General features: G+C 39.3%; 3 protein-coding genes across 3 annotated transcripts; all 3 read right to left on the reverse strand.

Annotated features, from left to right (window-relative positions):
* Nucleotides 1–1861: 1861 nt before the first annotated feature.
* crabp1b (cellular retinoic acid binding protein 1b) lies at nucleotides 1862–7369 on the reverse strand. The gene is made up of 4 exons (XM_030766190.1): nucleotides 7300–7369; nucleotides 5450–5628; nucleotides 4379–4492; nucleotides 1862–1912 (listed from the first exon to the last, which is right to left on the reverse strand). The coding sequence occupies exons 1-4, from the start codon at nucleotides 7367–7369 to the stop codon at nucleotides 1862–1864; spliced, it is 414 nt and encodes a 137-aa protein (XP_030622050.1).
* Nucleotides 7370–13398: 6029 nt separating this feature from the next.
* Nucleotides 13399–17219, reverse strand: slc25a44b (solute carrier family 25 member 44b). Its single transcript, XM_030766097.1, has 4 exons — nucleotides 17140–17219; nucleotides 14953–15621; nucleotides 14506–14633; nucleotides 13399–14052 (listed from the first exon to the last, which is right to left on the reverse strand). The coding sequence occupies exons 2-4, from the start codon at nucleotides 15602–15604 to the stop codon at nucleotides 13861–13863; spliced, it is 972 nt and encodes a 323-aa protein (XP_030621957.1). The 5' UTR covers nucleotides 15605–15621; nucleotides 17140–17219; the 3' UTR covers nucleotides 13399–13860.
* Nucleotides 17220–20745: 3526 nt separating this feature from the next.
* Nucleotides 20746–26172, reverse strand: oaz2b (ornithine decarboxylase antizyme 2b). The gene is made up of 5 exons (XM_030794194.1): nucleotides 26153–26172; nucleotides 23336–23403; nucleotides 21882–22086; nucleotides 21027–21112; nucleotides 20746–20876 (listed from the first exon to the last, which is right to left on the reverse strand). The coding sequence occupies exons 1-5, from the start codon at nucleotides 26170–26172 to the stop codon at nucleotides 20746–20748; spliced, it is 510 nt and encodes a 169-aa protein (XP_030650054.1).
* Between the last annotated feature and the right edge of the window lie 293 nt (nucleotides 26173–26465).

Genomic DNA, 26465 nt, shown 5'->3' on the forward strand with positions numbered 1-26465 from the left:
CGTGAAGATAAGAACAAAGGATAGACTATTGGGCTGTTGTTTCCATGCCTTGAACAGGGGGATTCCAATTTTTTGGAGAGTCACGCTGGATATTTTGGACCTTTTTTAGAGTGTACAAGAAGGATTTTTTTTTCCTTTCTTTCTTTTTTTAAATCACTGTAGGTGCAGTTTTCAATACTAACAGTAGAGGGCGACTAATCAAATGGCAAATATAACTGAGGGAGACTACATAGGATTTGTCCCTTTACTTACAGTAATAAGTCTTTAATTCAATTATTTGATTAGGATTTGATTACAAGGTTATCAAAAGATATGAATATATGTCTGTTCATATGGATGCAATACAAGTAAAAATGTTTTTAAGTGGAGATTTTAGCAAGTCCACAGTGCAATGATCTTAAGTTTTTAGCCGAACAAGCTGAAATGGCTTCTTTCTGGTATTTTCACGATTATACCTTTTCTTTAAAAAAAAGGGGTTTTTTTGCCTTCCCCATCTTGAAAGAAACACCAGCTGAAGAGAATCAGCATGAATAAAAGACTCAGCCATTCTTAAAAGGAGTGTCCTCTTTGAATGTTTTGAGAGAGAATAGTCTAACCCACCTTACTCTTTTGTGTGTAATGTTCTGACTGCTCTAACACTTTGAATCTTACCTCTGTACTGTGATCCATGATCTCTGAAATGGGTTAAAGAGTAGATGGTCAGTAAGAGGTCATTTTGCTCAGTGAATCTACAAAGTGTTCTTATTACAACAGCATTGGAAGTTGAAATCATGTAGTCCTGCCAAAAGGATAAAACAAAATGTTGTGTTTGTTCCTGTTTCAATACATGTATGAGGTGTCCGCAGTGAAGTGAAAAACGCAAGCATGTTGTTACTGACTTGCAAAACATCTCTTTAAGCTCAGATGTGCTACAGTGATGGAAAAGAAACAAATTCTTGTGCCATACTGTATTCTTAGAATGGTATTTCAGGGGGCAATAATGGAAATCTATGGGATTGCCAAAATTTCCACATGTCCTTTGAACGTGTGCTGAAACATTCTTAAAACAAAGCAGTTTTTGCAATCAAATCTCAATTTGTTTTAAAAAGTGAAGCAAGAAAGAAAATATTTCACTGTCTCATTCCTTATGTGATGTAATAATGGGGCTGAAGACAGAGAACAGCTGTTTCCTAACATCCGGCTCTGACACGGGTATTGATAATGATACTGATCCACTTTCATCTCCGCTAGCACGTTCCTCGGACAGTCTCTGCCGGCTGCATCCCAAATCCTTTTCTTTTCGCTCCGTTCCGTCTGCTTTTTTCATCTATCAACCACTCTGGGAGCAATCATTCATCTGAAATTGTCTGTCTCTTGGATGTACGCACTCCAGCAGTCAAGAAGTAGGGAAAGCATAAATAATAATGCTGAAAAATTGTCGACTCTTTATTGTTCAGGGTTTGCAGTGCAGAAAACAATAAGACATACACACACACACACACACACACACACACATACAAAAAAAAAAGCAATAGAAAGTTTTGCAAATGTAACACAGTAAAGTGTTTGGCAGAGAAAGGTGTATGGTTTTGTACCAAAACAACAACACTGCCTCATTTGTCCTTTTGTGAGGAATGCATTTCTTACAAGTTTTTATCCTCGTCAAACTGTATCACATGGATTCTTAAGATAGGGAGCACTATTTGACAAACAGTAGCCTAAAGCATGTCAAAATGTCTGTAAACAGATGCTATAGCTATGCAGCACAGTTAAACATCAAGACAATAAAAATTCAGTTTTGCTGATAAGGGATCTACAGATGGAATGTAACATGATGAGGGATGCTGGTAACATCTCAGCTGTCTTCAGATTCAGTTGAAGCTCATTCTCGTACATAAATCCGTGTGCACACCACGTCGTCTGCCCCAAAGGTCTTTAACATCAAGGAGACAGAAAAAAGAAATCGGTTTAACTTCAGAATCCAGTTCAAATTCAAATAATAAAAAACAATGTCAATGCCTCATGTTCATGGTGTACTAAGCTTATCACACTCAAACTGAGGTTTAGTACTTGTCTATTTTTTGGATTACGTAATGGACATAGAGGGTACCATATAGACCTATACCTGTGCTTTGACAGAGGAGCAGATAAACTGTCAGTCCTGTCTACATGACTGAGGGAGGGGAAGGGAGGGGAGGAAAGGAGAAGAGTGGATTGTCTGACAGCGAAATGCTGTGAGTTGTGATATTTATTGCACTTTGAAAAGCTCAGCAAGAGAGAAATGGAGTGTCTGTCAGCACCACGGACCATCTGCGTTCCAGAGCAGGAAACAAGGGCTGGACAACCACACACACACGCGCGCACACACACACACACATTTAAAGAATGGTGTAAAGATGAACCATCTGCCGTAAGTGTCGTGGGAGTCATTAGCAGGAGGAGTGTCAGGGCCTCAGCATACTATAGCACCATTTCCTATCCAAACGTGATCAATGAGGGTCCATTTGCTCTGGGCCCATTTGGGTCAGGGCCAACGGCCTGGTTATGGCTGCCAGTGGATGCCAGCTTTATGCTGCTGAATCCAGCTGAGACTACAGCCTCACAAATTAAACTCTGCCAACACTGCCAGGGATCAGCAACAAATACATTCTCCACAGATAGAGAGAGAGAGAGAGAGAGAGAGAGAGAGATACACAGACATACAGACAGACAGGCAGACAGAGGGAATGAGCTGTAAAAGTAGATTTTTCTGTTGTTGTTGTTTTGGCTCAGTGTTCCAACACTCTGGATGTGAAATGACAATGATGAGATTAATGTGGTTAAAAACCAGCCTGACATCTTTAACCCACTTTTTTTCCCGTTTTTGACTTGTGTCCGATTTTCTTTTTTTACAGTTGCAACACATTTTGTACTTGGCTTGCCTCATTTTAGGATACTCCGATTGCTTTTTGAATTGATTCCACAGCTGTGTCTTATTACGCAGGTATGTCTGTTTGTGTCATTAGTGCATATGTAAGAGAACAGTCTAGTCTTGTTTCTAGGCTTTGTATTTGCCTTTGGAGCATCTGGGAAACATAAGACCAAAGAAGCCGGTCATTTAAGGTGGAAAAAATCAGAATAAAGCAAAAATATTCTGCACATTAATCCAGCTTTTTGTGCACCATTACTAAAGAGAGTACAGAGGCAAAACAAGGCAAGCATAGTATTGTCCTGAATTTCTTGTAGTTTACTGTAGATAGATAGATAGACAGACAGACAGCCATATAGATAGATAGATAGATAGATAGATAGATAGATAGATAGATAGATAGATAGATAGATAGATAGATAGATAGATAGATAGATAGATAGATAGATAGATAGATCGATCGATCGATAGATAGATTTTTAACTAGCCAGTTTTAAACACATTCGCTCTTGATATCATCTTATATCAACTCACGAGTAGCAAGTATCGTCTTGTGTAAATGTATTTTGTTTGCCTGTCGTTACTAGTGTACCAAATTACCCAGTCATCATGTCCTGTATGTGTATAGCTCTTCAGAATATCAAGCCGATTGTCTTATTCCTGCCATATTTCCATAGCAAGTTTGTCACCTAACACCATCGTCACAGCAGTCTGAGGTATTGTTTAATCTAAAAATACGGGCACAGGTACAATAGACCGAAACCGAATTCTCTGCAGTCTCATTTACAAGCAAATACAAGTTCCCTCTGTTAACCACAAATTCCTACTTCTTCCACGTCTATTATTTCAATGACGTTCTTCACAGCTGAAAGCAACACGTCGTTTGTATTTTGCGCTAATGCTTCTTCTCCTGATATATCAGCTCAAGGGAGGGCTCAGCTTTTTGTGGCCCTCTGGGACTGCAAACTCAGTGAGGAGGATATTCCCCCTAACCAATAAAAATGAACTCTCAGGTTATTGGTCCCCTTTACTGTCGTCCATCTGGTCTATAAAATCACACAACCCAGATGTTTACCAGAGCCACATTCTTTTGATAATTCAGAAAAGCAACAGCATAGGAAAAACTGAGAGGTGCATTTGAAGAGTGGCAATAAATGTGACTGTACATTATGTGTGCCGTAATCATTACCTTGTGACCAACTGAGCACAGAGTGCTATCAGCCCAGTATCAGATGGAAAAAAAACAAACAAAAAAAAAAACACAAGGAAAGAAATCAAATTCTATGGTATATTCTATGGTAAAAATACCTTGAGGGGCTTATGGGATTTAATTGATCTGGTATCTCTGAGACATGGTGGCTTTACGACACCATTTTTTTTTTATTAGGAAAGTATGTATCAATTTTAAACATGTCATATGCACATATTAAAAGGGGAAGAAAAAGCTGTTAAAATGACTTTAAGTCTGGACTTAAACTCTGATCTCCTCACCAGAATCAGCTCATCTCCTCTCAGCTCACGTGTCCAGTAGGTTTTGGGACCACTTCCATCCAGAAGGGTTTGCCTGCAGGTCATCTTATTTTCCGACTCCCAGGTGGCCAGACTCTGCAAACAAGCTGTATGAGTGTGTGTGTCTGTGTGTCTTTGTGTGTGTGTGTGTGTGTGTGTGTGTGTGTGTGTGTGCGCATATGGCGTCATCCAAGAACATTACCATCAGGGTGAAAAGCCATCCGGGCCGAATCTCCATGGTAAATAAACATCTATCAAATGCGTAACTGTGAAATAAACCTCCAGGAGGTAAAATCCTCAGTTCCTACACCCCTTTTCATTCTTTGATGAAGTTTGTAAAATATCCGAGAGAAGAGAGGATGAAAGGATCGGAGAGTACCAGGCGGAAAGAGTGATTCAGAAGAGTAAAGACTAGAAGGGGAGCTGTCACTGAGCCGTTTTATCATCTTAGAGGAACCGTGAGTCAGTGTAGTTCTCATTTCCTAGAAGCTGACTCTTAAGCCTGCCGTGTTTCCTTTCATTCCTATCAGTCTACAGTCATCGTGTTGCACTTTCCCACACCATGCTGCAGCACTCTCTTATATATGCTGAGGTTTATTGTCATTTCATACTGATTTAAGTGCTGATACTTATGGTCAAGCATTAATAATAACATTAATAAAAGTTGCTGTCCAAAACTCTTTCTGTCCAAAATGACTATATGCTCTTCTGGTCAGATCCCATACGTGTAAATTATCTGAGGACAGTTGATCTGATGTGATGTTTAGTGGAGGTCCAGTTTTTCACCGACAGATTGCGGGATCCTAGGATCAGTGTTAAGCTTGCACTTGCTTCATTACCTATGTCTGTTGCGTGTTATATAATCTAATTGGTTGTAACTCTGTCTGTGGAGAGGTTTACGTAAGGCTAAAGGTTAAAGTTTCCAAACAGATTTATCCACAAATCCATGGAATCCATAGATCTCAATGCATCTCTCTCTCTCTCTCTCTCTCTCTCTCTGACACACACACAAAAATTAATTTATGATTTGATTTTAATTTTTGTTCGTCTCACCTTGCATTTTCGGCCATCCAATGTCTCCTCATTAAACTCTTCACCGATATGAAAGTTGATCTCGGTGGTGCGCACGGTGGTGGAAGTTTTTATGTAGAACTGGTCACCATCCTGACGGATCTCAACATGGGGCTTTGAGGCCGCTGCACATGCCACCTTCCGTAACATTGCATTCACCCCTAATGCATTTGGAACATGGGAGAAAAAAAAAATGCATTTGCAACCCCAATACTATAAAACACCACTTAACAATATAGTACAATATACAAAAATTCTGCACTTTAAGTACACAGTACAGCTATATTTTCTGTGTGACAGCGTATGAAATTAGAAGGAATCATCTCACATGGGAACTACTCCATCTTTTGCACTTTTCATGTATTTGCATGTAAAGCTCTGTATTTTTTTTTTCAAATGTTTAACATTCAGAAGTTTTCATTTCCATCTACTGTTCCACTAGAGAATTTGCACAGTTTTCTTCAACTATTTTTTTTTTCGTTTAAATCTATCCAGTATGTGGATAATTAGAGGAGCGGTTTGTCGCCAGCACCGCAGATATTTTGGAGAAGAATGTTTCTAAATTACAGCTACATGTCTTAATCATTCAGTCATGACTGAATCCCATTGTCTCTCCACACACACCCGACTGCTATACGATTTTTCTGTATAAAAACTCCAGCACAAGACACCGCAAAAAAAGATTCTTATCAGCAGATGTTGATGTGCCTATGCGATGACAAGGTGTTGAGTGGAAGGAATGTCAGTGTTCTTGGCTTCGTAGAATCTTCCTTTGGACTATAATGCATCTCAGCGCTGGCATATTACAAACCCATTGACCCTTTGGCACAGAGCACTGGTATAAACAACGGTCTGTATAACACTCTGGCCTGTGTCCTCAACCCAATCTCCATCTGTGTTTCAGGGCTAGGTTTTCTTTTTCTCCCAAAAGTGCATGCTCACACTGTGGGAAAGAACTCAGAGTGCTGACTCGGTTTTATGAGCAATATAAATAAGGTCATTTACATTTCAAGAAGGAATAATTTTCAGCTTGTCCTCCTATGCTCTCGTCTCCTTTTTTTCTCTAGGAAAATAATAAAACCACAGCTCTTCTCCCTGTCAGCAGGGACAGAGAGGGAAATTTCTTAACTTCTACTTTTGTCTTACCTGTTAATAAAGACTATTAACGAAGATGAGGAAGAAGATAACAACAAGAACAACAAAAGCAGTAATAACTACTACTACTACTACTATTAATGCTAGTACTACTAATACTAATTATTATTTTTATTATTATTATTATTATTATTATTATTGTTGTTGTTTTTACCTAATTGCACAATGGCCTTCGCACTGACTGTATACCCGCAGAGGTAAGTGTGCCATCTTGCCATATTCAAATCTACTGTCACCATTCATAGCACTAACCACAGCACAGTACCACAGAATACTACAACATCTGCAAGCCAAACAATATTCCCTCAGCTGCAAGAAAATATGTCCAATTGATTCACTGCTGGTCCACTCAAAACATTTTCACTCCTTGAACTCTCAGTCACCAAAGGGGAAAAGCACAATACTGTCATTTTGATCTTCCACTCTGAATACAAAATGAAAGAGAATGTGCAGTCTTAGAAACAAAGGATCAGACAAAAGCGGTTCAACAGACCGCAAATAACCCTGATTTACTCTTCACACTTATTAAACCTTTAACATTTGAGAGAAAACAGAGGACAAAAAAACATTTCTTGAGGTCAGACAAAGAAAAAAAATGATACTATTTGAAATCGCAAAGTTGCTAAGTGATTCTGTAATTTAGATCACAAAGATATCACAGCTTGTAAATATCTTACCAAGGGCTTTCAGGAGCTCCTCGAAATTCTCACTGCTCTTCATCTTCCACGTGCCTGCAAAGTTTGGCATCTTTAAATTCTATCTCTTTCAGATGTTTCAGCCAAGATCAAGAAGCGGACCTGTCTCGTACAGGGTTGTGTTTCGCTCTCTTCTCCCTGTCTTAGCAGTTACCTGTCCCTGTCACTTTCTCACTCCCTCTCTTTTACCCTACCCCTAACACACACACTCTCTCTCTCCCTCTCTCTCTCTCTCTCATCAGAACCACTGTGTGGTGGCAGGCATATGTGACGTGGGCCTGTGGCTCCTCCCGCTGAAAAGCTGTGAAAAGCTCCTGCCTTATGTGGGACATAATGGTTTACATGAGCGGATCCCTAATTCTCCAAACAACCTAATCTGACTTTATTCTTTTCTTCTTGCATTTAGTGACATAGTGGGATTAACCTGATGCTAATCAAATATATTTTACCAGTGTTCTAAAATATTTTACATAGCCAGTATGCGGTGGGTGCAACAATGGTTTTATTATTTGACAATGTTTTTTTTGTTGTTGTTTGTTTGGGTTTTTTTAAGATACTGAGATCAACAGCTTTGCCAGGACTTTTAGTATGTTGTTTTGTACAGAGGCCTTTAGATCTCATTCTTAAAATTCTACAAAGAGGCGAGCACTGCATCTCTGAAAAAAAGAGAGAGGAAACTATTTCTAAGAATTCTGGATTCCAGACTAAAAACCTCCTCTCTTTTGACAAGCCCTTTACATGAAAAAAAAAACAGCTATTGACCAGACATGATTTCAATACATTTTCAATGAAGGACCATCCATCCTGGGGGTCCCACCTCTTTAACAGAGAGGAACAGAGGAACGCCCCAATAGAGACACACAGAGTGAGAGAGAGGGAGAGAGAGAGAGAGAGAGAGAGAGAGAGAGAGAGAGGCCCCTAGCTCCTCTCCAGGCTGATTTGTTCCTTTTCTGATGGTACTTCATCCATCTCTTTGACAAAGTGCATTCTGGACAGCAGCTGATAATTAATGCAGAGAAAGGGCAGGGAGCACTTTGTCATTCCTCCCAGGAAGTACTCAGAAAAAGCAAAGGAGCAATCTACTCCCCCGAGTACCCTCGTACCCTCATCAGCCACTGTTTGTCCCATCAATCAATGAATTTAGTTTGCGTCTCCAGATCTTGTTTTTTTTTTTTTTCCCACTGACCTGAGCAGAATGAATGTGAAAGCAATTGTAGTCTTAAAGATAAATGTTTTGTAAATGAATAATGGCTTTCTCTAGTACTCTTGGCAGCAGAATGTATAAAATTTCCTGCAGTCCTGGATATGTGTAAAATAACACAGTGCTGGAGTTGGATGTGTTGCTGCCACATTGAGAGGGACTGTAAAAAATTTTTCCGAATTTTAATTATGAAGGGTGCAGCGAATTCACTGACACTCACATATTGTTTGGACTTAAGAAAAAAATCTTTGTGTAACAAAGACAGACACCAAAGGGATTTCAGAAATTTGAGATGATCTTTATGAATTTTGCATCTCAAAAGCACACAATGCAAACTGACCAAAGTCCTGTAAACATGAATGAACAAGCAAAAAAACCCCAAAAAAACATTTCCAATGATTTTTCCCTTCATTTTCCACAGAAACAATACCAGTTAAGAACATAAAGTCAATCAGTGCTGTTACTCTTTATTTAAACAGAAGGACAAGTTTGTAAACTAAAAACATATGTGGGTGCAATTTAGAGGAACAAATCCGCCCCCTTCCCAAAATCCCAAATATTCCCAATTCATCTTTTTAATGATCTATGATTTCTAACTTGTACAGTATTTCTCAGAAGGTCATATTACAAATTGATCTGGGCGTAAGTATTTAGTCATCCAAGTAAATCTTTACTCTGCTGACAAGCCTCAGCTGGAACCACTGCTTGCCTGTATTTACTGGCTAATGTTGGAATTGAATCACAGCCTAGTCATCGACGTACTCTAATGGGCCACATCTATCACCAGTAAGGCAGCAAGAAAGAGATGTGACCCTGTGTGTAACAGTCTCATCTCTAGATTAGGCAGATACGTTAAGCACCCCTACACCCAAAGTCTTTGGAGCAATCTCAAGGGTCGTTTGCCAGCGTGTCATTTATTTCGCATAAAGCTTTTTATTCTCTGGTGGAGTTTCGATTCCCAGAGGAGATGGTCAAACCCTGCAGCACTAACCCCTCCAGGGCCCTGAGGCTTTCTCCATAGGTTCATTTAGTGGAGAGTAGTGTCTTAAACACGCCTCCATGTTCTCAGCTGCCTTTGATCATTAATCTATGTTGACCTCAGCATGATAAAGGTTACACCCACAACACAAACACAGACACGGACACACACCCAGAGAGAACTGTGACACAAGAGTTTCCTTTATTAAACTACAGCTAATACATTTTTAGCTGCGTAGTTACTATATACAAGTTATTTCTTTTCTCTAAGCAACAATCAACGCATATTACACAGGGGTGATTTGTGTATTTTAATCATAAAGGAAGAAAAGACGGTTGAAGTGGGAAGGATACAGAAAGTAGAAGAGAAGCATCAGAGTGAGTAACTCTGCTAGAGTGAGAGACAATTTAAGTATAAGTATAAGAGTATAAGATAAAGAGGTGTGGAGGAGGCAGAGAGGTGGGGGTGGTGTGTGTGGGGGGGAGGGGGCAGCAAATGGACCATGAGAGACAGGTGGACTGAGAGAAAATGTGAAGGTTAAAGAGGAGAGGAGACACAGAGTGAAGAGGAAGAGTTATTGGAAGTCATGGTGAAATGGAAGCAGTGGATAGAGATGAACAAGGGAGCAGAAACAGAGACCGTGAAAGTGAAGAGAAAATGGTCAACAGCCTGTGTTATTGGGTGATTATTAACAATAATTCAGCTTTTAGAATGTAGGGGTGACAATGGTGCTGCGAGTGTGTGTGTGTGTGTGTGTGTGTGAGCAGAAGGACATGGGAAGGAGCATTATAAATTTATGCTTTACAGTATCATTTGCAGAATGCCATCTTTTAAAAAAAATCTATTTGATCAGAATCTGTAATGTTTATTTTCTGTGTGCAACTTCTGTATATTACTGTATCAAAATATAGCCTACAAAAATATTTCCTGTGCCTTGTGAGGAAAGTATTATTCTGTTCCACTTCGTCGCTTTTGCAACATTTCCATCTTTTTCCAACTTCTAAAATAAAAATGTGACGAGTGGAACAGGCAGGAGAAGTGGAATCAGTGAGCTATGAGCCGGAGCACTGCTGTATAATTTTGGTTCTAACCGCAGTTGTGAAACGTGTCATTGTGTATTGGCTGAAAAAATTATAGCCTGGTAGCAGCTTTCTCTCTGAAAGCATCTCCCGGCTGACATCACTAGCTCACCTCTGCATTGCATATTAAGCAGTAATCATGCATCATTACCTTCTATGGATACAGTATATTAAATCTCCCTGTATAAGGCCATTATTTTTCAACAATATTTAACCAGAGATGAAAGGGAGATCTCTTGTGAGACTGAGAAGAACAAGATGAAATGGGTGATTTATCATTGCTCAAATTCTCTAAGAGTTGTTTCAAAGTTCTAAGGACAAATGTGGTGTTATGGTTTAAACTCATTCTGGGCGACTTCATGTGACCCTGAAGCTCTCACAATGGTGGGCATTCACCATTGGCTGGAAAGTGTCTAGATAAAATATCTTGATAAAACCCCCACATTAAAAAAATGTAGTACTATGAAAAGTAGTGCAAAAGTTAAAATGAAACTGAGTAAATTAAGCAATCAAAAACTTTCTGCCTCACAAATGGAACAGGAAAATTGAACCCATACCTCAGGCCTTATCAGGGCAATAGCACATATTAAAAAATAATAACAAGCTCGATTTTTTTTTATACAGCAATACTTTTAACTTTCCTACTTTCTTGCTCATTTACAAAACTCTTTTACGTAGATGCCAAAACTGACGGACTAAATTATTTCACCGCTAACTTGGGGGAAAAAAAGACGTTTGACCTATTTTTGCTCTGGCAACCTGAGTTTACCACAGTGCACAGAGTGCAGCTCTCTGTGAAAGAGTACTGTCGCTGTTCGACATGGCCTCGTCTCTTGCTCGGTTGGACAAGGGCAGATGTTGGGGTAACATTTTCCCTCTGTGTCAGTTCCTTTCTGTCTCTCAGCAGTAGAGCTGTACGCTCCCACTTCTGTTAAGCGACATTCGGCATTAAATCACACTAGAGTGAGACTCCAGTGAATTAGCCAAGAAGCGGCGGTAAAAAAGCCTCCACAGGGGGCAATGCATTTGCCCAGAGACTGAACTAAGTAACGCTCGCCCTCTTCAAACTCTCTTTCAGAAGACCTTGAGACATTTTTGGCTCTTTCATTTAGCCCGGGTTCCTCAGAGGAAAGGATAAACAATCCGACGAGTATATCGTGTTTGCTTCGCGGAATGATCTGTTTGCGTTTTATCTAACGGATATGATGATTACGGTTCTTCTGCAATGCTTTCTAATTTCATGTTTTCACTGCTTTGATCTCAGATGTGGTATTACCACCAAACGTGTAAATGTCATTTGACTTTGGGTAAAAATGAGATACTGTGGTTCTCCTGAGAAATTCAAGTTGGTAAACTTGTGTTTGGGACGGTAACTAAAAAATCTGTAAAACAGAAAATGGAGCACGAGAGCAATGAATAATTTGTAGTGTCAATGCAGTGTTTATACTGTTAAAACAAAATGTTCAGTTACTTTTAAACTGTGCCCTCTACTGGCAAATTACAGCTATGCAACAGAACTAAACCGGTCTTCTTTGTTTTACCTGAAGAAGCCATATTTGCAAGACACACAAACCCTGTTACCTTTTTTTTTTAAAGTAAAGTTAACAAAGCCAACATAGAGGACAAACAACAGCCATAAGAGTACCTCTACATCAGACAAGACTGAATAAGTCAGAGTAATATGCCTGACAACCTGCCACACAAGGCAGGAGAGGTCACTGCTCACGATGAAATATGGGGGGAAGATTACGTCAGATATGAGGCATACCCATCTATGATTAGTCCTGAGAGATTTATGATTTACAGTGACCTTTTGTCAATTTCTCAGAAGAGGATTAATCCTAAACCTGGACTGAACTGCCCTCTGTACTGAGACTTAATTCAAAATGTATTGAAAATAGTCCTGTTCCAGTTTGAATTGTCATCTATCAAACTGGTATAAAATAAAGACAGCTAAGAAAGTTTGTTTCTTCTTTGTGTTTGCACCAGTAGGAGAAACTGTATTTATTGAGATAAATGCTGTAAACAAACATTTAACCTTCAAAAAGGTGACTTTAGGAATGGAGGATCATTCCACTTACCTTCTGTCCAGCCCCGCTGATATAAGGTACTGTAAACAAAAGGCGAGCAATCAAAACTGACCTTAGATCAGCTGTCAAGGACAGAACAAGCCTACTCAATCACATCTCGCTGACGGGGCTCTGAATACACAGACCGAGGTGAAATTTCTTTAAAGCACCTGTATTTAAAATACATTTGATAAAGGGAGAGTTTCACCCACCTCACGAAACAAAGCAAAAAATCTATTTCATTTCCATGAATGACACATCTGTTTAAAGACATAGCTCCAAGTTCATTTGTAAGCAAACTCATTTTTGTTATTTTCACATAATCTCAAGACCTCATTTACAGAAACTGACAGGAATTCCCCCTTCATGGTTTCTGTAGTACTGAATGGCTTCTTGAAAGGTTACTGCCAAAACAATGTGTACACACACAAACAAACACACACACACACACACAGGCCCAAAAGGAAGGACCACTCTTTCTCTGTTGTAATACATTCTTTTCTTTCACCGCCCTGTTCTTCATCATTAATTAGGTACACAGCTAGGATCCTTTTCTTTTTCCCTTGACAAATGAGTTGTCCCACAGTGAGCTGAATGTCTCCCAAACCAGAGCATAAGCAATGTCGTTCACAAGAAGCTGATGATGTTTGTGTACAAAATGGGAGAATCAGCAGGGAATCAGCACGCAGAAATTCTACAGTGTGCAACATCCAAATGTACTTACATAAACACAGACTGATACAGAGACTTAGAGCGTGTATTCAGAGAAATCGTGTCACATTTGCACATTGTCAACATGTTTATCTGTTTTACTGTCAACAGAGTGGTAAAAGCCCAGCTGTTCATGGCTTAAATGTACAGACAACTCTACTTCAGAATAAATTAAAACACTTAAAACACGGGTTTTGTTTCAGCAAAATAAAATACTGAGCAGCAGTGCATTCACAGATGTTCATACACATATTACACTAAACTTTCCCCCCCCCCAAAATTTAAAGCTCATAATTGAATATGTACAGGATAATAATCACCTTTTCATTTCTGCAAAATGAAATCCTCACTAGAGCAGAACACAGTATTGTAAAATGGCTCCACATCACACTGCAATGTCACAAGGCAGCAATGTTTTACAAAGGCAAAATAAAATAATATGAATGAGATACACAGAAGAGAATCAGTGTGGATCAGAAACAATTGTTGAAATGACAACGTCATCTACCAGTGCCTGGAGTCCACTAGCTCTGGGCGAAGACTGAGCTTTTTCAGTGTCTCGTAACCGACGACCATGACTATTGCTGTGGGTGCAGACGATATGATGCGGGCAGAGAGACCTTTGGTCACACCCCAGAATCCTTCTTCTGCAATTAACTGTTTAAAAGTCTCAGTGATGGAGGTCCTGCCTTCAACCTGTCAAACACACGGACGCAGACAAAAATACACCCATAAAAGAACCAGAATATTATAGTGCTGATGGTTTCTGAGCCACTCTGACTACTTAAGTTCACACATCTAGTGCTAAGAGCTTAAATCAGCATTTACACAATACAAATTGTCAAGAACTGGATTCAAACCCCCAACATCGCGACATTTAACACACTGTTGGCCAGTGCTTCACCGAGGGTGGACTAAAAGTGGACCACTGTCAGCCCTGTGGCTGACAGGCCAGATCTTCAAATTTCAGGGAGGTGATGTTTTTACTTCAGCTACTACTCTGTGAACTTACTGGCCCACCTTCACCACACAAAGTCAGCAGTCAAAACTGCCATTTGTGACATGCTCTTCGGAACATCACAAAAAGTAACATAAAAAAAAATCAAAGAGTCTGTCTTGTAACAATAAACAGGGGAAGATATTTCATACCTGTACTCTGGCTCTAACAACATCCATTGGATTGGTGACTGTGGCTGCAGTAGCTGCAGCGAGTGGTCCTGCCATGGCTTGCAGTATCAGATGAGGGCAGTCACTTGGTGCCATTTTGGATAGCTGCTCTGTAAGTAAATCACATTAAAGTTACAGGAAAAAAAACATGAATAAATGTTAGGGTAGAGAATAAAGCACATGGAAACAAACTAATATCATAGAATCTGAAGTCAAAAGCATACTTTGCCCATTTCAGTGCTGAAAATCACAATCTTATGGGCCATTCAGTGCTGAAAATCACAATCTTAAGGGCAAGAGATATGACCCAGAGACGCCAAATCTTTCGCATAAATGGGCTTTGGTAGAGAGAGTATACACATAGCTCCTGATGACAAACAGTTTTATCTGTAAGAACAATGGCCCTGTAGAAAAACAGCATTGACCTACCTGCATAGAAGTGATAGAAGGGCCACCAGACAGCACTGTTGGGGATGTAGGTGAGGAGGGATGCCACATATCCTCTGTAGAACCCACGGATGCCGTCTGCCGCAAATATCTGTGCTATAACGTCTCTGGTCTGGCCAAAAGTGACTGTGTGCTTTGTGCCTGACACCTCCCTGGGTTTGACCCTGAACCGCGTCAAATGTTCCCCCTGGCCCTGCATCATCAGCTGCTGAGAGATGACATCTATGGGTACAGTGATGCTCTGGGCAACGAGAGACGCCGACCCCCCTGCCACAAGAGACTTCACGGTATTGTCTTTGGAGTAGTAGGAAACATACTTCCTCACCAGCTCATAGGTGGTGATGTACGCCTGACCTGAGATCAGCGTGAATGTGTTCACCATGAAACCTCGGTAAAGGCCCCTCAGCCCCTCTGCTCTCAGAATCTTCCGGAAGGCGTCATAGGTGCCGGTGTAAAGGGACTTCCCTCTCTGGACCTGTAGCCTCGTGCGGATGAGCGTAGCCGGATAGACAGTGGCACGGATTGTCATAGTCATAAACACTCCAAAGGAGTAGAACTTGCGTTTGTCCAAATCCTCCCATTCTATGATCTGAATGTTCCTTTTCTGCTGCATTATTCCAGTGTTGCCTGGCATTTGGCACAGGCTTTTTCCTGTGTGACATGAAAATAATTTGGCAATGGCTCAGAATCAACATGGAGCTGAATAGTTTCAACATTTTTTTTACTGCTGTGTTCTCACATTAAAACTTGTCTGGGTTTGATGCATTCCCCAATCCCCAATCCAGCTAAAACATATGTGTCAAAATACGGTCCTGGAGGGCCAGGGTCCTGCTGATATTTGTTTTCACCGCTCAGTTACCTGTTGATTTTCACCTTGAAAACAGGTGTGCATGCTCTTCAGCCAATCAGAGATTGTATTTAGTTGGTCGACAAGAAAAACAGCAGGACCGTGACCCTCCAGGACATCCTTTCACCTGAGACAACGGGAATATATGAGGTCAAGAAAGTGATAAGATTTGAACAAACCAGTTCTCTGCCCCATAGGTTCCTGTTGTTTCTAACTTCAACAGAGCTAACCTTAACAGCCAGTGGACTAAGAAAAAAACACTTTTGAAACACTTCTTTAATCGTGGGTTAAAGATAAACTGAGAAACTATCTGTTTCTAAATCGGGGTAGAAGATTTCTGCTGTCAGAGTAATGTTTATTACAGCAGTGATTCTACAGCAAGGGCTTCAAAATTCAGTCCTGGAGGACCAAGGTTTTGCTGCTTTTTGTTTTGACATCTGTCATTTGATTTTTACCTGGAAAAACAGGAATGTGTGCTCTTCAGCCAATCAAAGACCACACGTAGTTTGTTGACAAGAAAAGCAGCAAGACCTTGGCCTTCCAGGATTGGATTTTGACACGCCTGTTCTTAAGTATTTTACAATGCAATCAAACACTCCTTATCTCAGGAGAAATCTCTCTCTCCATATTTCGAATGCTTGATGTTGTCACACCTAGCCTGCAAGTTAGTTCACTATTAAGGTAGCATGCAGACACCAACAGTTCAGCCAATAACAGATATGTGCATTTTTAGAGAACTAAATTTAAAGCATTAGAAAATAATTTCAGTTCGTAGAAGGTCTCCCACTGCAGAAAACACCCTTGACCTGGTACATTTTCCGTGCCAGTTTGCTAGGCCCGGTAACAATTTACAGCGTGCTAACGGCACCACTACCTGCTGGGCTAGCTTACAAGCTACGTGCTGTGAGGCAGGACTTGGCAGCTAACTAGCATAACTGGTTTACTACGACTACACTCTGTCATAGTACATACTGTTCCAAGTGCCATATTTTGGATATTCTAGGAAAAAGAGAACTATTCATGAATATTGTTTCTTCAGTTATCATACCAACTACATACAATATATTTCAAATAGGTAAAACAGCAAAGGACGTAAATGATATTTCACCAGTGTCCTATAAATGACAATGGGGGCATATTTTGGACGTCGTTAGCATGCTAGCTCTGGCTAACCTGCCATTTAGCCATAACACTGTGATGTGTGTGCTAGCCAACTTGCTAAAAGTCAAATTGTTCGTTCTAGTTAATTTAATAATCAGCTGTATTTTACTGCTAATCCGCACGATCACTTTCATTCTGCAGAATGACGGTGGATCCCTTACCTCATAGCGCGTGTCATTTAAACTCCATTTGGTGGTATGTGTATGTACTCGCTGGCAGAAACTAGCATAGGATACAGGAATCAATGGGATTTGGCTTACTTCCCTGCAAATGTGACGCTTTTAAAACAGCCAATGATTTTTCTCAAACCACACACACACCACAGTGGAAAGGTCACACACAATATAAAACCTGCCCCTAGCGGCAGTTCCAACGGATCGGAAGAAGAAATGTTGGAATTTGCCAGTGGTCTGTCACAACCTTGTAAGGACAAGAGGACACTTCACGGTGGAATGTGCTTATTGCGCCTTTAGATTACATGGTGAAAGAGCTGTAGACGTACCTTTTAACTCTTTAGTCAGAAAAGGATCCAATTCGTTTTATAACAAGTACTCTTCACTGGAAGCTATGTGATAACCACAGCATCATTTCATTTTTGAGTCTTTGTCCTCGTTCTAAAGTAAAAGCATTTTAATTTGTCATCACAAAGTGTATTGTGTTCTGTTCTGAATGTGTATGCATGTGTGTCTGTGAATGAGCTTGGTTCGAGGGGATGAGTTCAAGAGAAGCAATGATAGGCGTAGATTTAGGAATGGATCGTTAAGACTAGTCCCGTCAGGGAAGCTGAAACTTGAACAGCATTTAGGTGCATTAATCTAGGTTTCGGCTGAGACGACTGATTTTGTTTAGTCCCTTGGGCACTGTAACGGGTTACACTGAGTTGGTTCTACAATACGCATGAACACTCAACCTCTCAAGTTCGTGTTTGTTTATTGTATAAGTTATACAGCAGTTTAGAGAAACTTTTGTAAATGGAAAATGATTGTGCTGATCAAGTTATCTGTCCAAACTATGTGCGGGAGCTAGCTCTGTTGTATATTAAATATTAATTACTGTAAGCTACACTACTGGTCTCAACAAGTAAACAAATACTTGTTTATAACGGCTCTGGATGGGTCTGTGCCTACAGTCATTTTATTCTGATGAGACAACAGAGAAAGGTGTAGGAAATTTGATAGATTTAATTCCATGTAACAAAATGTCATTCAGAATATTATTTAATACCATTTAGAATATAACCAAGGTCATGTGGTGCATTACTTGAATTGCTGGTGTCTGTCAGACCTCACTCTCTGTAATCAAAGTGATAGTATCTGTTTTCGAAATGAACTGTATTCTAACCCTGGGTTTATCCCCCCCCCCCCCCTCCCCAACACACTACATTCCACCTCACCCATGTGTCCTTTCCAGTTTTCAAATCGATTCCTTTGCTTTTACAAATAACAACAGGCAAAAGGTATACAACAGTTTGTTTCACCCACACATAAAGTATTAGTCTTCAAAAGCAGCTTGCAGTAAATGTTTCGGAGGACAACTGGAACATTTGATGGTGTGTAGTGTTAAAGCATTTGAGAGGAGAAGAGAAATATTTTTAAAATATTTCTTTTAGTTCTACAATACATTCTGTGCAACAGGGGAAGTGCAATTATTTTTTATAAAGGGCTTGTGACACAAGTAAATTTAAGAATAATTTCTCAAAATAAATATTAATTTACTAGGCTCAGTTTATTTCATTTCATCATTCATTGCTCATATGAAATTGCACCTAAGTCCTTATGCATGCCATTTATTCTAAAAATCACTCAGCTGATTGCTCAAAACCACACTTCATTATTCTTATTGTTAATATTATTATTATTAATATTGTTAATATTATTATTATTAATATTGTTAATATTGTTCATTTTGTTTACTTACCTAAATCATAATCACACATTAGTTCAAACCAATAGTGACATATAGCACTAATGCTCAAAACACAAAATATTCATTCTAATGTTTTCATGACATTGTATTATACAACAGCTGAGTGAAGCAGTTTTAATACCCAGAATTAGATGAGCCTAAGGCAAATGCTGAATGGAGCAGCACCAGAACCCAACTGTTTACAGAGCCATATACTTCAAACTTTCCTCACCTCAGTGAAAACAAAAATTGTTTCTACTGAGAAACACAAAAATGTTAGATGGCAATTTATGTGACTGAAAGATGTTCTGAGCTACGCGAAGCTGATCCATCTGAAAATTCAGCCATCGGTAGCCAGGTAACTGTCATAGGAAACTGGATGGCTTGAAACTCAGGTGTAGCTAATAATAAAAATAGTATTTAATATAGTGTGAGAATCAGATTTAATTTTTACATAAACCGTGGAAAAGCTCAGTCTTCCACTTGGATCCTTATTGTTAATGAAACACTGCCAGAGGTACAGGTATGTATAAGAACTAAACATTTGGAACCTTTGTCCCCCAGAGGAAAAAAAAAAAAGAAAGAAAGGCAGACCTATGCAGAAAAAATTAATGTTGTCTGGATGAAGTGGTCTGGGGTCAAATACATTTTATGCCAGTAAAATGATGAGCTTTTTAAAATGATTATTATTTCATATACATTTTTATATTCAATTTTATTTGATAGATTTATTTTATTTTATTATTTTTTCTATTAGTTATTTTCTTACGTAATAGATACGTTTGAGCTTCTTGAATGTCTTCTAGTCATATAAATTATGAGAAAAAATGGGCTATTTTATATTTCTTTCAATGAGAGCATTGGTTTAGCGTACTTTGGGTACTGTCTCTATCGATAAACATATCAGTGCAGCACCAACAAACACTGTTGATCAGTTTAACCCAACTCAAACACTAATGCCAACTGTAAAGTGTGTTGTGGTAAGGTCTAAAAGTTTGTTTACAGCTAGGCAGTTGTTCTGCATCCCTGCTCCAGTGTATTTGATTGAGTTGGTTTACCATTGGTTTAAGTTGGTTTACTTGAAACTTTGAAACCACAGTATAATTCTGAAAAAGTATTATTCATCAGAACACATTATTCATCAAGTCTCAGTGGCTACGGCTGCATAGCAGACCATGAACAAATAACATCAAAAGCTGAGCAGGTTTGGAACTACATATATTGGCCTCTCTAACTTGAATTTAATGAATTTAGTTTAGCTTGGTGGTTCTCAACTGCAGTCCTGAGGACCCCCTGTCCTGTACATCTTTGCTTTAACTCTTCATCGTCACAGATAATTGAGCTAATCAAAGGCTGAGCTCAGGACTGACACACCTGATTTCACCGATTAATTAATCATCAAGCCCTTGATTGGCTCAGTTAGCTGTGACGATGAAGAGTTAAAATGAAAAGTTAAATGAAGAGTTAAAATGAAAAGTTAAAATGAAGATGTGCAGGACAAGGGGTCCTCAGGTCTGGAGTTGAGAACCACTGGTTTAGATTGTTGAGAATCCAATAAAGCACTGGTGAGGCTCAGATTTCCAAAACAAATGTAGAGAAAGTATGTTGTTTTATAAACAGCACCAAACAACCCAGCAGTCTAATACTGACACTTCAAGAGTGGTACATTTCAGCATACTGGAACCTGAAAGAATCATTTTTACTCATGTTTCTCTAACGTAACTGTGACATCCTGGATATTTGTCCATCTGAGAATATACATCTGTGCAAGTTTAGCAAAAAGTGTAAGCGCTAGTCTTAAGGAAAATAGAAATCAGGCCGGAAGACCGAAAGACCAAAGTGAATTTTCTGGATTGTTCCATTCATCCTTCATCAGAGAGGGCAGGCTGCATGGCATATACCATGAACATCAGATCTGACCATGTAGGCAGTTGCAGTTGGGCAAGTCTCACAATCTCAAATCCAAGGTAGTGGAATGTTCTGGTAAGCACCACTGAAGAAGAGAGACAGAGAGAGGGGGGGCGGGGGATAGGCACAACAAACATCTGACATTAAATTTGAGCTTGAAGCATTAGTGTTCAAGGATAAATTGTACTTGAGCAGCAGTTTACATATTTGACTTGATTCAGAATTCTGAACTTACATAAGTCTCCTCTGGTCTTGCTGAACCACACAAAGACATGACTAACATTTAGTTTCTCCTCAGCGAACTCTAGGAGGCTGGTGAGTCTATAGAAGAGAAAAGTGAAGATGAAGGAATGAATAAAGGATGAGAGAGAGAGAGAGAGAGAGAGAGAGAGAGAGCACACAAGCTTTACATTAATGCTTTCCTCACAGGTTACTGCAGAAAAATGCAATTGCAGTCTTACAGTATCCATCAGCTTCCTGCTAAATGAGTGACTGGCTACAGTGAATGTGCCTTAGGCACAGCGTGTTGGAACACAAACAGAAGTGTCATTACATAAGACCCTTAACGGTGAGCACTCTTAGCTCAGATTCTCCGGGTTGTGCGTGAGAGAGTGACTACTTCACAAAGCTATTAATACACGATGGTTTAAAACTAAGGAAAATGGTTTAGCAGTTGGAGAACTATAGGTTTTGTTTTGTTTACTGGGAATTTTTTTTTTCATATCTAGCAGCGAGACTGAAAATCTCTGTGTAAATAAACTGGCGTTTCAGCTCAATGTGTAAATGCAAATACATCAGTTACAGTGAAGTCCAGTTATTTATTCACATAGACACTCAGAAGTCACCTTGTCAATCAGGCCATTCAAGAATTTCAGGATTTCCAAAAGCCAGTCAGAATATCAGTGATGCAATTAAAGGGGGTTCTAATGGTTAACTTAGACTGTTTTGAGTTGGTTTTATGACAAGTCTGCCTATAATAAAGGAGCCATCCCTATCCTTAAGTGTTTTTTTTTGTTTCTGACAAACTTATTACACCTGTAATTAAACTAGTTCTGTAAGTATGCAGTTTATCGTAAACATGCACACCCACCCCTCTTTACTGCCCTCTGGGAGTTCTCCGGGTGGGACTCCCAGGAAAAGACCATATGATGACAGGACAGCTTCCCAACAACAAAAACGCTGCTCACTAATCTGGTACTGGAACTGTAGGACAGATGGTGTTTGATCCACTGGTGTCACCTGAGTCACTGTTAGTCTATGATGCTGGAAAAAGAGAATACACAGACAACATTTATCTAAGAGAGTTCAACATTAACCAGCAAAACTTCCGCTTCTTCCACAGTTTGTGACCTAGAAAGATTATGCTTCATATCAGAACTGGTCTTGTATATTCAGTAGAAAAAACTTCAGTTTCACTTGAGTGTTCCTCTAACATGCAAATTAATGCCAGCTTTATACTTACATTTTTACGCGGGTGTAACTCTTGTCTCCAAATCTACATCTACTTCTCATTGTCCCAACTTAAATGACTTAAACTGACATTTCTGCCGTCTATAACATTCGCACATCTTAGAAAAATTATGCTAGTTACATGTATCTTATTATTCATACAATTCTTTTTCATCCATTAAATACTTTTGTGAGACTGAAACATGTCATATGACCCATGACATCACACATTAAGGGAACCTATTTTTAAAGATTAAGTTCACTTAGTATTCGTCAGGCATTTCTAAGTCAATTTGTGGATTAAAAGTGTAGATTTTTTTTGCAGACCTACAAACCTATATCCCTAAGAGTATGAGTAAACACAGTATTGTTCGTTATATAGGACAAGGACAAATTACCCACCCAGTGACAACAAATCTGTGCTGTAAATTTAGGCACATTAGGCAGATTAACCTCTTTACTGAAACTGGCCATTTTAAAAGGTCTAGTTGACAATCCTCGATGCAAATGTAGTTGATATATTTAAATGACTGCTCCCTGTCCCAAACCTCTTATATGCCTCATTTAACTTGTGCTCTTTTCTACCAAAGTTATAATAAAATGGCTGAAAGTCTTTGGAAGTCTTACATCAAAAAACAAAACAAGACAAAACAAAAAAAAAAAAAATCACAAAATGCCTTATATAGACCTTATAATGACTACCCCTGAGCACTAAAATAATATAAATGGCAAAGAAATCAGGAGCACAATGAGAGGGAGGGCTGAGGAATGTTGGAACAGAGCAGATCATTCGAATACAGCTAACACATATTTAAAATCTCATTTTAATTCGATAGATTTGTCGGTTAATATACCTTCATAATTTTGTTGAGTCAACAACTGCTACTTAACCTTGTGAATAAAACCCAAAAGAAAACTTGTCACATCGCTTTCATACTTTTATTTAAAAAGGACAATGGCATTCATTATGGATGAGTTAGTATTGCTAACATGAAGACTCAAGCTCGCCTTGTGAAGGAGAATGGGAGGGCCCTGATCTGTGCCAGTCGCCCACTCATCCTGGAGGCCTTTCTGTACAGGGGGGTTGTCAGGAACACCACCGAGGCCCTGGCCCCTGGAGCCTGCACCACCGGAGCAGGTGAACTGAACTCAGCAGCAGAGCACTGCACAGAGAGAGAGAGAGAGAGAGAGAGAGAGAGAGAGAGAGAAAGAGAAAGCAACAGAGAAAGAGAAAAGGTTGCTTAGGATTACAGGATTACACTGCCTTTAAAACATGTAACTATGCTGTAAAGATGAACTTTTTTGATCAATGATATTTGATCAGTTAGGCACAACTGAGGAAATATACAATATATCTTTGAATTTCCAAACAAATTAGCCTTGTTTTCAGCCTGTTTTATGACAAACAACTGAACAGAATTTGCTTTAACAATTTACCCTCTTTTTTGATACTTTCTACGAGACAAAAGAGAGAATTATGATAAGAAATGCATGCTTCGTACATCTACCAAAATCTGTAAGAGAAGCAAAATAAGACACTGTAGCAACCTACAGATCTTTCCACGAATGCAGGTCACATTTAAAGTGAATTAGTTAAGAGGATTTCAGACTGATTCCAGAGCACAGTCACACATTACACACTAATCCCAATTTGTCAATTAGCTAGTAGTTCTACTGCATTGCACAGAAACCTTAGGGCAAGCTCTGTAAGTCCTCCTTCAGCTTTACAGCACTATAACTCTGTCTATGATTCACTCGAATGAATCACCCCTCTCTCTCTGGAAAAAACCTTCATTCATGACCTACATTTTAAATTTGGAAATATCTTTATCACAATGTTCAAACACAGCTCTTGAGTTTGTTACACTAACTAGACAGAAATGCTTCACTATAGGATACACATGATAACTGTAAACAGCTGTGTATTTACTGGTTTGTACTTTTTAGTTCCTTCAGTCACGATGAACTGCTCTTGATGGAACTGCTTGTTCACATTCTGGACTGATACTTGCATTAAATTAAGAAAATACTTTGCATGGAAAAGAGTTGCTTATCTGTCTTTGTGCTGCATTCCGAACCAATGTACAGTCTTTAAGCTGATGACTATGATCTTTTATGACCACAGCTATTATTATTTAATTACCTCTTTCCATCAGACTTACATGCTAACGTCACCTTAGCCACTACATCTGTAACATCATCTCATTGAGTACTCTTTGTCGCTGAAGCTCCTGACACATGTTACCAAACAATCACCCTTTTTCAAGAGTCAGTAAGATCTCCACCTATAGCAACGGTAGCCAAATTAAAATTCATCTTCCCGTATGATTTATACTCCTCATTAAGTCAAGTGTTCTCTTGGCACTTCTGAATCGGCCCGTCATGTGGATGCTTACGTACAAAATAATAATAATAAAAAAAAAGACTAATAATGCCTTAAAGACAACATGTGATTAAAAAAAAAATCATATTAACTTTTACAGCTGTACTCATAAGCATATGGATTTCACTTATGATCTTGTTGGTTATCACATAACAGGCCACTAATCCTAGTTTGTGAATGGGAGACAGCAGCATCCATTCTAGAAAGAGCCCTGCGGAGGGTCTTGCGTAACAGCCTCTAGAGAGACAACCCGTATAAGCACTGGTTGTGTAACCGACTAAAAGTGAGAACAGGGAATTGTGCTGAAGTGGGATCCTTGCAGATGGTTGGACTAGTATTTTATGCATGCGCCCCATTCAGGGCCGTTATAAATAGAGAGCACTGTTTACACAATGTGAAACAATAGGCTCATACTTAATGGGAGATCATTCAAACACACAAGTATTCTTTTGAGAATCATGTCAGGAATGTTTATCATGCTGAGTAAGACTTCTGCTGACCCACAATCACACTTAAAGAGCTGCATTTACTGAGAACAAATTATACCACAAGAACATTAAACTGGAGCACTTCCTTCCCTGAGCATGGAGGGGAAGCTATTTTTTACAAGAATTATTTTAATCCCATTGCTGATAGCTCGTTACCTGTTCACAAATAACCTCTTTCTTTCCTCTTTTAACACATGTTCAGTTTATTGCAAAGGCAAATACTGACCACTGACATTTAATACAGGGCTTGCCTAAGGTGCCCATAAACTGTCTCAAAAACCCTACCACAAGAAACAATAATTTATTCCACTCATTTTATGACCCTAGTTTAGCTAGTTTATGGCACTGTCACCACTTGTACCACGGTCATTCATTCATTCGCTCGTTCATCCATATTTGCATTTACATTTATATGTATTCGTTTGGCAGACGATTTTATCCAGGACAGGCAGAATACACATCAAGTGTATACGCATTAAGGAGCAATCTGTTGCATAAGTGTCAAAGCTAAGTTCATTTTTGACCACATGCAAATGCAAGAATGTTGAAGGAAAATAAGGGAGTGGGCTACAAGCTTGTCAAAAACCCCATGTTTCATGCATTCATTCATTCACATCTTTACTTTCTTCCTCTCTTACTTTTAAAAGCCGCATAAACTCACACACTGAAAAAATCTACTTATCAAGACTGTCCATTTAACGAGCTGAACAACATTTTAAAGTTCCCATAACAAAACGTGTTGTGCTCTGCAGTGCGTTCTCACGGGGGAAAAGCTTCTTTATAGGGCAGTAACTACAAGAACGATTCTCCCCTCACATAACTATGCAATAAAAACCAATCACGCACTTTCTGTATTCTACGACAACGTTAAATCGTATTCATGATTTTCGAGAATGATGTTAAAGAAGCAAGTAATAAAATACTGTACTGTTGCGGCATACAGGTAAATTAAGTATGGTTAAATGGTGACGAATATAACATTCAGAGATAAACTGTACCAATGGGAACATTTCAAGAACAATTACGTATTCGTTTACTTACCTTTCTTCAGAGGTTATCATGGCTGTATCTTATTAGTGAACGTTTCTTTGGTAATTGGTAGAATGGCAGAATCTCTCTTTGTCGCTCTTGAAAGTCACTTGAAATTATATGCATGCAAGACTATCATACCGTGACCCCCTATTCTAAGCGCTACCAGTAGCAACCGCTCAAACCTTTAAGCGTGCGTAAGGCGCAACTTGTAAGAGCTCACGCACGGCAAGCACGTTTCCGGTCTTGAAATAAGAGCGACATCGTCTGGTGTCACAACTACATAACAACAGAATAAAACTATTCAGCAAAACAAGGTTTTGTG

The sequence above is a fragment of the Chanos chanos genome, chromosome 2 (genome assembly GCF_902362185.1).
Source record: "Chanos chanos chromosome 2, fChaCha1.1, whole genome shotgun sequence".
Lineage (NCBI taxonomy): Eukaryota > Metazoa > Chordata > Actinopteri > Gonorynchiformes > Chanidae > Chanos > Chanos chanos.

Coding starts and splice junctions, on each gene's coding strand:
- crabp1b (XM_030766190.1), bottom strand. CDS start 7,369: ATGCCAAACTTTGCAGGCACGTGGAAGATGAAGAGCAGTGAGAATTTC. Junction 4,493..5,449: donor TGGATGGCCGAAAATGCAAG/GTGAGACGAACA, acceptor GCTTGTTTGCAG/AGTCTGGCCACCTGGGAGTC. Junction 1,913..4,378: donor GAGGAGATGAGCTGATTCTG/GTGAGGAGATCA, acceptor TTGATGTTAAAG/ACCTTTGGGGCAGACGACGT.
- slc25a44b (XM_030766097.1), bottom strand. CDS start 15,604: ATGCCAGGCAACACTGGAATAATGCAGCAGAAAAGGAACATTCAGATC. Junction 14,634..14,952: donor CTTCTATCACTTCTATGCAG/GTAGGTCAATGC, acceptor ATTTACTTACAG/AGCAGCTATCCAAAATGGCA. Junction 14,053..14,505: donor TTGTTAGAGCCAGAGTACAG/GTATGAAATATC, acceptor TGTGTTTGACAG/GTTGAAGGCAGGACCTCCAT.
- oaz2b (XM_030794194.1), bottom strand. CDS start 26,172: ATGATAACCTCTGAAGAAAG. Junction 21,113..21,881: donor CCAGAGGGCAGTAAAGAGGG/GTGGGTGTGCAT, acceptor TCTCTTCTATAG/ACTCACCAGCCTCCTAGAGT. Junction 20,877..21,026: donor CAAGACCAGAGGAGACTTAT/GTAAGTTCAGAA, acceptor TCTCTTCTTCAG/TGGTGCTTACCAGAACATTC.